The sequence below is a fragment of the Halichondria panicea genome, chromosome 2 (assembly GCF_963675165.1).
Source record: "Halichondria panicea chromosome 2, odHalPani1.1, whole genome shotgun sequence".
Classification (NCBI taxonomy): Eukaryota; Metazoa; Porifera; class Demospongiae; order Suberitida; family Halichondriidae; genus Halichondria; species Halichondria panicea.
In genome coordinates, this window is record NC_087378.1 from 6,177,357 (window position 1) to 6,191,241 (window position 13,885).

Consider the following 13,885-nt stretch of genomic DNA (forward strand, 5'->3'; position numbering starts at 1 on the left):
TTACAAGAAAGTTTCGAAGTCTTCTCAAATCCTCTCACAACAAAAGAAAAAAAGATTCGCCACTTTACCGCCAAATATTCCCGCTCGCTTTTGACCTTTGGTATCTAAGGTTCCTCAGCTCCATCTTTGTTGCCTTCAAAACCACGTGGCTTTTATGAGTGGGCGTTCACTACCACACTTTTTTTTACTTGGAGTGCTTTCCAGCTACCTAGACAGAATGGATTTGCAAGGTCTCTGTCAGGAGTATGTTGATGGTCACTCTGCATCAGATGCTCCAAAGACTTTAGCACAGAGTAAGCTCATCTTAATCCTCAGATTCTATATCATGCTCACGTTGTAGGTATACAAAAGGGGACTACTGATCTCCTAAAGCTGGTAGAGGCACTTGGGTGAGTGTAATACATGTATACAAGCTAGAGAGTTATATTGACAATTTACATGCACTAACAGAACCTACCTCACAAGCACTAACGTTGACAATCGGTGCTATGGTACAAAGATGCTGGCAGAAGTTCTAACTCATTTGAACCTCCTCTCACACAAACTGCCCCTGGAGGATGGTCAGTGGAGTTTCACGTGATATATGTAGTATGTACTGCCAGAGCTACCCCCCTCCCCATGACATACTGTCCCGAGTAATAAAAGCCTGGGAAGATAGATGCAACACTGGCTACGGACAACACCACCCCTCACACATACCCACAATAATACCATCTATCCTGTTTGCAGTGGAGTACTTGATTGCGTTTCACTGTGACCGACTCAAGGACAGAGCTATTTTGCTACCACATGTACTGACTGGGATACACGCCATGGTAAATCAGCACCTACCATTGAGAAATAATGAGGCCACTACTCTGTTATAGGTGTCTCGCTATCAGCTCAGTGATGAAAATGTTGTTCTGGTGTGCAGAACCATCTTCAAGGAAGTACATAATCAGGTACATGTATATCAGCTAACCTCTTCTGTTTTATACTCGTTTTCAGTCCCTGTCGTATGCGGACCGCTCTCTTCTCTACTCAATTATGGAGCATTTCCTAGTCAATCACATCACAGGTACTTAAGTATAGCTATCTTTGGGCATTGTAGCATGTCAAGATATGAGTCATTCAAAATTTAATGTTTGTATGTATAATTTAAAATGTGTGCCTCAGGCTATAGCAATTAGTATCCTGCTAGTGTTCACAAATCACAACTCGGGAACTATTACTTATATCTATACGCCATAATTACTGTGTATTTTTCCTGTAGCTGTTCAGGCTATTGGCAGTGAGTTTGTCTTGGGATACATTCAAGCTATAGACGGAGAAAGAGACCCCAGAAACCTGCTAACTGTGTTCACCTCTGTACCAATCATTGTACAGAAACTTCAATTCGGTAAGAATCGTTTTCACTCTATTTTATATCATTTCTTTCATTCACTTGTAGAGACGTTAGCTGAAGACCTATTTGAGGTGACCTCCTGCTACTTTCCCATCGACTTCACCCCTGTAAGCATACCTACAGCTCACTTATGTCCCATGCATGTTTTTACATTGTTGGTTGAGCATAATGTACGTACGTATAATGGTAGCAGCCAATGAGTAGAATCTGTAGTACGTGCATACGAGAAACGGGCCTGCTGTATCTTTAAATAGTATATATACTATTATAATAGTCATGCTCGAATTGTATCAGTTTTTTTCCTCCCTCCCCAGCCTCCAAATGACCCTAATGCAGTGTCAAGAGAGTCTATCATCACTGCCCTCCGAAAATGTCTCACGGCTACCCCCAAATTTGCAGAGGTGCGTTCAAATACCGACTTAGTCCTTCTGAGTATTGTTATACCGTATAGCGCGAAATTTTCGAGGCACTTATATTTCGTGGATTGGCCTCTAAAAGCCATTTCGTTGCACAATGTTCGCGGAATGACTGCTTACCGGAAGCCACGCCTTTAGATCTTGCACGTTATAGCAGGTAAAGAACGATTTTCGTGGACTTAATTTTCGTGTAGGATTGCTAACCCACGAAATCCACGAAAATTAAGCCCCTCGAAAATTTCGCGCTATACGGTATATATATAAAGTTTTTGGATGTGTGACCAGTTTATGTACTAAGTTGAGTGAGAACAATGTTTACTATGACATAATATTAATACTACACTTCGTTTGGACTGGGACATCCACTTCTTTATACACTCTGATATCCTACAATGTTGTGTACCATAACTCTAGAGAAAACTTTGACTGTTTTGTGAGTTAGTATATCTCTACTAATCCTCTACTTCTCATGTGGACAGTTTTGCATTCCACTTCTCCTTGAGAAGCTCTCCTCTGACATCCTCTCTGCCAAGTTGGACTCTCTCCTCACCTTGGAGAGTGGAGCTCCCGTGTTTGGGCCTGCTAATCTGCGGCCATTTCTAGATTCTCTCTGGGCAGCTATCAGGAAAGAAGTGAGTGCCCCCCCCCCCCCCCCCCCCCTACCAATTCTCCTGATAGTAGGCTTGTGGTCGCATATAAAATGAAGACTCCCTTTAGTTCTGATTTGTATGGCTATTTGTTAATGTACAGATAGCCTTGTCCCTACGCCCACTTCCTCGAGCCTGCGTAGGAGGCTAATTACATGTATATAGTACTTGAAGGTGCATGTATGTTTCTCTCTCCCCTCCCCCCCGCATATACATATCAATAGCTTGTTGGTCTTAGTGTTACTCTGCTAGAGAGATAGCTACTAAGACAGTCCAATCAACAACCTAATGTTATCATCTTGTCATTTCAGATGTTCATGTCCTCTAGTGCCGAAGTTCAGGTATGTGTACACCTTTATACATATGCCCTTCACTATTCACTGTGATAACCAACCACAGTTGGTGGCTGCCAAAGCATTATCGTCCTTATCGTCTACTTTCTCCACACCGCCACATGTTAGCGGCCACAGTGAAGACTTACTCAAGTCACTAATCGATCAAATCTTGCAAGGCACGTACACTGTACAAATAAATTATAGTGAGCAAAATGTAAAACTAAATCTGTGCCTATAGGTTCACTTTGTCATCTAGTCGGTTGGTAACTAAACCATTGTCTAGTTGTTTCTTTTCTCATGGCATTACAATAATCTTGTGATGACTTGTTGGAGTAAAATCTGTTTATGTAACAGTCTCCTTTGCCATGCCAACGTGGCTGTTATAAAAAGGTGGCCTGCTAATTAACACAGCTTAAAACCCATGTTTTATGGAGGCTTAGTGGGTTGAATTATAGAAGGTGACTAGCTTACATGTGTGTATATGTGCATGCATGTATAGGGTTACCGTGCACAATTTTTACAAAGTTCTTTTTGCAGACTGTCAGAGATACTTGAGAGATCCGGGGTCAAAGTTGATACAACCTGCTGTGCATGTGTTGTGTGCAGTGGCTCGAGGTTCTGCCGCTGCTTGTACTTACACCATCGCCATGGTGATGCCTTTGCTGCTGGAAGAGTATGCTTTATTACCGCAGGTAGATCCAATGTTGAGTTGTTATATTATTATAACTATATGTATAATTATATAAAATGCAAGTCGCCATTAATTTATAGGATTTGTTTGCAGGAGGGCTTACGTCGGACTGTAATGGAAGCGATGCATTCGTTTGTTGGTGTGGTCAAAGACACATGTTCGGGGGACAGTGGTGGAGGTACACGCCCACACACTAACGTTAGTCGATTGCTATCTTCGTTTTTGCAGGCCCGTGTCCTTTATTGGAGTTCAAAGGTCACTTGTTGAAGTTCATACTCTTGTCAGCGGCGCAGGTGCAAACACCTAGTATTGTCGTATCTATAGCAACAATGAGGGACTTGATTGAAATACAAGGCCTACTGGAACCCACACAGGTACAGTTACTCCCATTCCTAGTTGGGAGCTTCCGATTCAAATGAAAAGATGCTTTCTGCAGGTCAAAGGTCAAGTAGATTTATCATAATCAGTATTGTTTGATTGATTATCAAAGTTTTATGACAAGCCAAAAGTATTAATATTGGAGAAACCAAAGGCTGTACAGTGTATTTTAAACGTATTGACTTGGCAAAAATTCATCAATCTGTATCAGGTGACCTCCTGCTGTGACTACCTCAGGACCTTGGCCCTGTGCTCGCAAAATGACTCCGTGAGGTTGTGTTACATTCATTCTCCATTAGCTAGCCTGTATTAATTAGTGCTCCCCCCCCCCCCCCCTCAGGAAAGGCAGCTGTGCATGTCTCAGTGTGCTGGCTAAGTGCTACCCAGTCCTGACCAGAGACCACCTAGTGTCACCACTGCTGCAGACTGTGTCTGGTACTTAAGATATACATTTATACATGCTCTTAACACTACAAAAAGCCCTCAATTTTTATATTAGTACTAGTGTATCATAATTATGTGAAATTTATGGCACAATTAAATAAGTGTAATGCCTTCCCATATGCAGTGCCCAAATACAGCAAGTCCTATGCATTACATACTATGATTTTCATTTGAATACACACGCACACAGACCCTTCTCAGATCACTTTGACGACGCCGTGCACCCTCCGAGCCCTCACGTCCCTCTCGACCCACCCTGACCTACTCACGCTCATTCTCCCATCCCTAACCAACTACCTCTCTGCCATTCTCGCCCACCCCTCCCCCAACTGGGAGGTAGCTCAATACACAGCCGCCTCTCTACTCTCCCTAGTAACAGAGCTTGGCAACAGTGACATCTGTAGGGGGTTGCTGGAGGGCACAGATGGGGTGTTAGTGAGGGTGGTGTGCCTGTGTATACGGACAAGGGCCCACAGTGAGGAGTACAGTCGTGTTTTGGTCAGGATTCGGGAGTTGGTGTGGAGATACTGCCTTTCTGCCTCAGTCGAGTGAGTGCATTAGTGCAGCTATTCAGTTAATAACTTAAATCTGTTAAGAATTGCTCGTAGTGTACAACAAGCCGTCTAGTGGGACCCCTAAAATTAATCTTTACTCTTTGGACACCTCTGTTAATTGTAATCATGCATGTCACTCGGTTTTTGTCCTTCATTGTAACTCACTAAAGGCTGAGATCGTACTGTGAAAGAGGGTTTTGTCCCCTGCTGTAAGCCAGCAACCCTTTGTAGTTTAAGTTTGTTACGTACTATTCCTGAAGTTAGTCATCTGTATCCCCGCAGGGCTGTTGAGTGGCTGTACACATTTCTGTTGAAACTGCTAGTGTCTGGTGAGCCAGTGCCGTGTGCAGGGGACATCGTCCTGCCAAAATTAGATAACAAGCAACCCCCAGAACACACACAGCTGATCTGCTTGATAACTGCGCTAGTCAGTGCTGCAAGAAAACAGGTGTGTGTTTAGCTAGCTTGACGACGCTGCAGGTAGATTTCCTTTTCTCATCGTCTGGTCTTTAGGCTGTTGTTTTCAGTATTCTGTTACAAATGTGTTTGTTTCTTAGTCACAAATCGAATGTGTCATGCCCAATTTTTTTCTCTTAGGGTATGATGTCATATCTAATTGACCCTTTATCTTTATACCAAGTCCACTGAACTCTTGTTGTACATGCACACAAACACCACTTTGAAATCTCTAGGTTGCAGTGCATAGTGTGGGCACACTAGCCCCGGTGCTGATGAATCTCTCTTGCTACTGTCCCCACACAGCCACTAGCCAGCAATCAGCTCAAGCTTACGCTGCCATCGTTAATAAAATAGAAGAAGGTTAGCTGGTGTGTACAGTGAGCCTTTGAACTAAAGTTTAGACTCTGGGAACACTTTTTTCAAGCTAGGCTGTATTTTTTGGGAGGCTAAACAATTATTAATGGTGCCAAGAGTGCATTATAACTCTTGATGGTGCCCATAAACAGTAGAAAACCTGGTACAAATATTACTGTTATATAAATCATATTAGGACGCTCCACTGTACATATATGCTTTGAAAAGCAGCCATTTTTGATCTTGCATGCTCATCCATAAGATAATAATTATTGGTCATCATCAAATAGTATACATAGTTTATGGCTGCATGTCAAGACACTTGTTTCTGTTATTCCCTCTTGCTGTTCTTGCCAGCATAACATTACAGGCTTTATTTGCTTACACTTTGTAAGTCCATTTGACATTCATTTTCAATTTCCAAAACATGAGTTGTGACCATGAATACTCCTAAAGGTGGGTGTCTCTCTCACAGGTCCGTCTCTCACAGCTGCTCTCGATAATCAGTTGCCACTCCTCCGAAAGTTAATTACTGATCCTAGCAATGAGGTGCCACAACTTGCAGCACTACATCTGTGGATATGGGTAAGTACTAGTATGAAGTCACTTTTATTATTGGAAAGGCTTCTGGTTTCAGCTAACTAAAGCCATGGTGACAAAGTCTAGTACGAATGGGAAGGTGATGGCATTAAACGTAAGCTGGAGAAACTTGTTTGGTCTCTTTCGATATATTCGTTTTTTTCTTGCAGCTGCTGAATTGGTGTGGACATGGCAGTGATGATGTGAGGAGAGAATCAGCACATGGTTTCAAATTGTTGTTTGAAGACACTCAAAGCCTTCTTAACACAAATTGTCACGCTAACGTTAGAGTAAGTCTTCACACTGGCGTCTGTTGATATGGTGTGTATTTGTATTTAACGGTCCATTGTTTTGCAGCTATTTTATAAGCAGCAGTTGTTTATGCAAGTGGTGCCGCAGATTGTGGAGCAGTTTAAAGCTGCAGAACCAGGTGCGATACTATACAATGTAGTACGTGGCACTGTAATTGTGGTCCCTATACAGAATAATGGTGTAAGTATATATACTTTATACTACACCCCAGTTAAGCAGGTCACTACGTACGTCACTGTCCATGTAGACAGACACCTTCTTTTGAGAATTATTCTTCTTCCTTCCAGACAAGCAGGAGTACCTGCTCCAGTCTCTATCCCATTTCATGCAAGGAGTACCCAAACAGGTTCTTCTCAACGAGCTTCCCAAGGTATAATGTTAGCTCTATGCACTAGCTAGCTTATTGTATGTTTTATAATTATAGTATCGTATAGCAGGTTATTTCATATTGAAGAGCATCATACGAAAATTAAAACTACGAAATTATTACACCGCAATAGATTTAACGTCACTATCCTGAGCTGTACGAAAATTAAAAATACGAAATATTTCAACGGGTCGTTCGCACAAAAATTTGCACCAAAATTACCCGCTGTACCGTATACGGTTCAATACCATCTCTGAATTAGACTTCTGTATCTTTAATTGAGAAACATTCCTTAATGATTTGGACATTAATATGGGTTCATGCATGCACACACACACACACACACACCACCCAGCTCCTCCCATTGCTGCTCAAATCCCTGTCTTCGAGCGAGGTTGGTTTGAAGGTGTCCACGCTGCAAGGCCTGCTCTCTTTGATACAAGACACCCCTCTGTCTGTGGCTGAGCACACCCCCACTCTTGTGCCACGCCTACTGGCTCTCGCACAGGACAAAGCATCCATGGTGATGCATGGGCTTACGCTAGCTTGTCTAAGTTACTCAGTATCTAGCTAAAAGGGTGTAATTGTATATAGACACAACCTCCTTTTGAAACACCTGATCACATCTGAACACTTGAAGTGTTGAGAGGTCAAGGACATTTTATTTGGGACAGTGTGTGGCAACGTTTTATTGGCGTACAGTACAGTATGTACAGTCCACTAATTTCTGTTTATCGTACTTTAATGTGCTCTCTTGGTATTAAGTATAATTATATGTACGTTGCTAAACTGTAGAACATTCGCCAAGCTGCTCTGAAATGCATTGGAGCATTGACTGCCCTCCCTACCCATGCTGTGAGTATGCACACGCACACGCTGTGAATACGTGTGTCATGTGACATTCCCTTGCAGGTGTACCCCTACCAGGGGGCAGTGTTGAGGGGCTTAGCATCTTGTTTGGATGATCGCAAGAGACTTGTTAGACAGGATGCAGTCAGTGCCAGATCAAAGTGGTGAGTGTAGTATAGTAATTATCCTTTGAGCCTCGATCCTGACTGTGCAGTGAAGCTCTTTTTTAAACATACACATTTGGGAAACCTTTGTTGAGCTGTTGTTCTAGCTGTACACTAGCCTCGATTCCAGGCCGAGTTGTTTCTAGCTAGGCCGACAACTGGGCCTGGTTAGGAACCAAAAAACAAGAAGCAGAGAGATTTGCAAGAACAACATACCTGTCGACAAGGGCCGGCAGTGTTGTCCTACCTACTAGTTTGTAGTCCATCACAAAGGGCAGTGAGTGAAAGCAAGAGATTTGCCATACCATGTTGAAAACCATGGCAAAGACGTTTCTTCCTTCTGACAAGAGCTGGGCCTGTTCTGCAATGAGAGTGGGGCCTTCTTGTGAAGCAGACAATGTATACGTTAATCTGAACAACTTAAACTTGCAGTAGCTAGCTAGCTAGATAGATAGTCTATGGCTAGATTTTAGTTACTTCAGAGCATACACGGAGCTAAATTACGGTATTCAACTTATACGGGGAAATATGACAGGAAACAGAGTGTGAAGAATCTCTGCTTTGGTTTCCGGTTCCTGCCACGCCCAGATACAATCAATACCAGGCCGTATTTTGTATGGGGGGTGATCAGTGCCAAAACATCACCTTTTTTTATTTAGTACTAAAATGATTTACATGGTGAAGTTGTGCATGCAAATGACACACTCTCTCTCATTTGCATGGTGAAGTTGTACATGCAAATGATACTCTCTTATTTGCATGGTGAAGTTGTACATGCAAATAATACTCTCTTATTTGCATGGTGAAGTTGTACATGCAAATAATACTCTCTTATTTGCATGGTGAAGTTGTACATGCAAAAGAGGTTTCTGGTTTCAATGCTGGATAACATAGCTGGGCGTGGCCCTACACCTGAACACACACAGGTCCTGGGCCACGCCCAACTAGTCTTAAATGTTATTCTATTAAGAGTTCACCTACACATGTGCAATAATGGATGTAAGCTTATCTTCATCAGGGTGGTGTTTGTCTACATTAAGGAGAGTTATGAGTAACCTCGATCTCTATTCTGATGGTAGAGCTATTGGAGCTGATCAACTAGAAGCTTACCAGGTACAACTTAGCTTGTTCACAGAGAATTAGTTGGTTTCGAGCTTTTCGGAGAAGGTGTTACTGTTTCACTGAGGTGTGTAAGGGGAACTATATCAGAGCTACAACTGGCCCAGGATGAGGACAACCACAGAACAGGTTATCAAGCATCAGCTGTACATACAGGCTCAAATGGAAGACCAAGTACACGTGGCTGCTAACACGCGCATGCGCGTCCGGGCACCCACACACTTATTACACTAGCTGGGCGTGGCTGTTCAGGTATTGGGCCACGCCCAGCTATGTTGCATTTGAAACCGTATCATTTGCATGTACATCTTCACCATGCAAATAAAAGATCACATGTACACCATGCAAGTAGAGAGTATCGTTTGCATGTACAACTTCACCATGCAAATAAGAGAGTATCATTTGCAATACCTTCACCATGCAAATGAGAGAGTATCATTTGCATGACAACTTCACCATGCAAATGAGAGAATCATTTGCAATACCTTCACCATGCAAATGAGAGAGTATCATTTGCATGTACAACTTCACCATGCAAATGAGAGAATCATTTGCAATACCTTCACCATGCAAATGAGAGAGTATCATTTGCATGTACAACTTCACCATGCAAATGAGAGAATCATTTGCAATACCTTCACCATGCAAATGAGAGAGTATCATTTGCATGCACAACTTCACCATGTAAATCACTTTAGTACTAAATAAAAAAAGGTGGGGTTTTGGCACTGATCACCCCCCATAATTTTTCAACTTCGTTCTATTAAAAAAAAATCGGCCTGGGACCGAGGCTAGCTGTACACATGCAATTATTTATTATTTGGGACCTGGCCTAATTTTATCAGTCGGCTTTTACATACATGTACATTACACAAAATATTGTGTAGTCCACACACTCGCTGTACATACGTTTGTCCATTAATTAATTAAGGTGTAAATGTAGTTTCAAATTGAATCATTACATACATGTACATTACACGAAGTATTGTATGATGCACACACTCAGGTTTTTGCTTGGAACATAGAGAGAGAAGAAAAAGTCACCCACCATACAAGAAAAACACTATATAATTATGTTCGTTATAATCAGTTCTCTCTTGCACTTCTTTTTCTCATCCTCGCCAAGTCTTCCTATAATTATAATTATGTTGTGTGTACAAATTATAGTATGTAATCATGAATGTGAAATACAATATTATTTTTTCAGGGTTTTTCTTATTATAGACACAAACGTACATGTACATCAGCACACATAATAACATGCAGGCATGTTTTAAAAACAGCTCTGTAAGGGAAGAACTTGAGAGTATGGTCACTCAATACTGGTCTGTTTTGGCTGCCCCAAAACGATGTTTTTAATGGTTTGGCATAGGGTGACCTCCCTAACTTTTGGAACTAGGATATTAAAGCAGATGAAAAGTGCTCTTGATACCCACCTTCTGATAGAGTTTAAGCCCGAGTCCGTTTCTCATCCTTGCCAAGACTTCCTAGTTGCGTGTGCATGTGCGGATAATGTTTACTATGAATAATGCATACACATGGCCTCGATTCCAGGCCGCACTGAAGATGGAGGCCTTGTGAAGGAGGCTAGCATACACATAAATAATTAACATAAATAATTAACATAAATTTTCTGGGTCTCCAAATGGAATGTGTATACATGTATATCAGTGCACATAATAATTACATGCAGGCACGTTTTAATCAAATCAAGGAAAGAACTCAACAGCTTTAGCTTACTACATATATATAAGTGTGATCTCCCTAATTTTTGGAAGTAGGATATTAAAACAGATAACAAGTGCTCTTGATACCCACCTTCTGATAGAGTTTGACCCTGAGTCTGTTAATTTCCGCCTGTGCCCTCTTTCGCTCCTCTTCAGCCCGCCTCCTGATTTCAGGGAGGGCCTTCCATGCTCTCTTGGTGTGTCGGAACATTTGACGATGGCCCATCCTCGGTCTTAATCCATGTCCCGATAGGATGTAGTAGGATGGAGATGCTTTGTCACTGGTAGGGCACACTGACTGCGAGTGCACTGTGGAAAAGAAATAGTGTGTAATGGAGCCTCTTAATTAGACAACCTCTGTTTAATGGATACTCTATACATGTACATGGTAACTCTAGAGCCAAAGTGCCTCCCTCTGTACATGTACGTACATGTCACTATTGTGTATACAGATTGGTTGTTAACTACTTTTCCTTATAGATTGTATTTCGTAACTTAACAGTGTATTATGCAAATCACAATGCTGTCCTTACATGTACCGGGACATGAATTGTACATTGACAAGGTAAATTTGCCTTGTACTCAACCAACAATCTACTCTGTCGACAATATCAAGAGTGAAATGCTAGCAAAGCAGCATCATGCAAATGAGTAACACCTCACCAGCTTTAACAGGTCTTGACAGTGATTGCCTTCTTCGCTCCCTCCTGATCTCACTCATCTCCCTTACTCTCCTCTCCCGCCTCTGACTGCGGAGGATAAAGCCGGGTCGTTGAAGAGAAAATGCTTCGGACAAAGACATTGTGTCCACTGGAGCATCCAACTGAGGGATTAAATTGAAAGCAATTATATTATACCATCAACAATGCTGACTTTTCAGGAGGTCAAGTTAATATGAACACATCATTGTATTAAGGCCCACTCACTGATTGTGAAGAGGTTGTATCGGGTTGGTCGTGATTAGCAGTGAAGAGAGCTTGGTTTGGAGGAGTGGCCACAAACGGTGTAGTTGGGTGAGTAAGTGCAGTCGTTGACGAACTGATAGTATTAAGTCTTGGGACATAATGTTCAGTAGGGTGTGTAGCTAGCACATGAGAGGACCTGTTAATGAAGGGAGGTGGAGGTATTGAGAAGCTGACAGCTTGTCTGGGAGTTTCTTGATGTTGGTGATACTCATGTATTGACTGAGAGGCTGGTATTGTAAAGGCTACTGGTTTTGAGGTAGGGCGGATATCATTTTGAGAGGTCTGTACTGATCTGTTCACCAGTTGAGGGGTAGTTAGTGACAGAGACTGGAATTGATGATGCAAGTCACTAGTTTGTGGAAAGGTTTCAGTTGCTGTATGTATTGAACGTGTGTTTGGCTTATTCAATGTTGATGGCTGTTCGGCATACATGGCTCCACACGTGCAGGTCGGGTAAGAGACATTCTGTTTTTGAAGCGAACTAGTCAGAAACTGATGCCATAGCTTGTCTAATTTCAGCAGAGATACTTGCTGTGCTAGTAGCCTGTTATCAACACCCTTGCACACAAAGGAAGAGGTTGAAGAGACAGGCGAATCATTCGGAGATGGCTGAGGCTTGGGTGAGAGATCGTTGAGGACAACCATTGGGGGGTAATGCTTTGTATGACCGGAGGATGCAATAGGGAAGCTATGGGTGCTTGAGTGCGGGGAGGGAGTTTGAATGCCAGTGTGCCTGAGTAGAGCAGGGCTACTATAATAAGACTCTATCGCTGTGTGATGAGAACTGCTGTGCTGTTGCGATAACTGTGAGTGCTTGTCGTTGGACGAGTCTAGTTGTATTGGTGGGAAGTGTTTGGGTGGGGAGTCAGTCAAATATGAAGTGATGGTGAGATCCACTGTCTGAGAACTTTGGTCGTGGGTGGGTGTGCATGGATGTTCAGGTGTGTCGCATGGCTGTAGACACGAGTGGTTTCTCACATCTGTATAATATCAAGGCAACACAGTATGGGGGCACATGGGAATCTTGTGGAAACAAAATTAACAATTGACTACGGTAACCCACAAAAATTTTCGTTGGGCACGTACACAGTAATAATTATGCTAAGAGGCAAGGGTACAGTACCATAAAATATCTAATAAAGGAGCCACTCTAATCTTAGCGCTAACTTAATTAAACAGTCAACTTTTTCTTGGCTCTAATAAATGATCGAAGCTATCATTACACATGGCAGTCACTCTGAATGAGGCGCTAGGTTTAGTCTCGGGGGCCAGACCTAATATCTCGGGGTGAAATCATGGGATTAGGTTTGGGGAGTCTTGCAGCATTTCCGTGTGCTCTAGCGGAATGTGGCAAGATCGAGCCAATGTAAAGTACATAAGATGTCATGTGATTTATGCGAGTATTGCCTCTGGAATTTGCTATATATAACGAGACATCTCTATATTATACTGTACTTATTCGATTTAAAGCGACCCTCCAAATATGCGACACCCTTGATCTTTTTCGATTTTCTAACCTCTAAAAGTAGGGACTGCTGCGTTGACAATTATTTTTTATGTCACGTCCTAAATAGAGGTCAAACCACAGCCTCGATTCCAGGCCGCAAGAAAACAATGTAATTTAAGCGGCCTATAATCGAGGATAGTAGAGTAACCTCCAATTAGATGCGACCCTCTAAATATGCGACACCAGGACTTCAACATAATTCTTCAACCTCCAAAAGAAACGACTTCTGGCTTCGTAATTAATCAAAAGTGCTGCCTTAAGTATGGTAACTATAATTGACATTTCAAGAGCACACGGAAAAGGAAATGCTGCTAGACATTTTCTTCCTTCTCCCCCCCCCCCCCCCCCTCCGAGAAAAGGTCTGGCCCCCAGACTAGCGCTAGGTAAGGTCGAGGCTCATACAGTATTAAAATTGTGTGGGTACATTGTTTTTATACATGTACATCTTTAGATATTACCTGCCGTGCTCCCATCTTGAAAGTTTGAGCTGACCTCTTGCAGTGGATACCACTGCGTAGACTGCATGCTTATCTCCTTTAATTTAGTTGGCTAGTAGCAAGAGCACATACTAGGGCCGTACGTACCGTGGGTACTCCAGGGTGAGCTTTCGAAAAATGCTTACTCAGCAGCATAA

At 42.4% G+C, this 13,885-nt stretch overlaps 2 protein-coding genes across 2 annotated transcripts; one reads left to right on the forward strand and one right to left on the reverse strand.

Moving 5' to 3' along the window:
- The first annotated feature begins 28 nt into the window (after window positions 1-28).
- Window positions 29-10,260, forward strand: LOC135331035 (MMS19 nucleotide excision repair protein homolog). Its single transcript, XM_064526063.1, has 29 exons — window positions 29-293; window positions 341-389; window positions 451-560; window positions 730-815; window positions 867-941; window positions 988-1,057; window positions 1,253-1,378; window positions 1,430-1,491; window positions 1,699-1,785; window positions 2,280-2,432; window positions 2,759-2,788; window positions 2,847-2,958; window positions 3,320-3,474; window positions 3,567-3,651; window positions 3,702-3,847; window positions 4,063-4,124; window positions 4,192-4,286; window positions 4,486-4,843; window positions 5,132-5,297; window positions 5,542-5,668; window positions 6,138-6,247; window positions 6,300-6,356; window positions 6,412-6,531; window positions 6,599-6,671; window positions 6,841-6,923; window positions 7,276-7,443; window positions 7,716-7,775; window positions 7,833-7,933; window positions 10,059-10,260. The coding sequence occupies exons 1-29, from the start codon at window positions 155-157 to the stop codon at window positions 10,075-10,077; spliced, it is 3,084 nt and encodes a 1,027-aa protein (XP_064382133.1). The 5' UTR covers window positions 29-154; the 3' UTR covers window positions 10,078-10,260.
- Window positions 9,991-13,865, reverse strand: LOC135331036 (mucin-5AC-like). Its single transcript, XM_064526064.1, has 6 exons — window positions 13,710-13,865; window positions 11,706-12,724; window positions 11,443-11,602; window positions 10,871-11,088; window positions 10,489-10,539; window positions 9,991-10,183 (listed from the first exon to the last, which is right to left on the reverse strand). Exons 1-6 carry the CDS (start codon window positions 13,774-13,776, stop codon window positions 10,139-10,141), a joined length of 1,560 nt encoding a protein of 519 aa, XP_064382134.1. The 5' UTR covers window positions 13,777-13,865; the 3' UTR covers window positions 9,991-10,138.
- Between the last annotated feature and the right edge of the window lie 20 nt (window positions 13,866-13,885).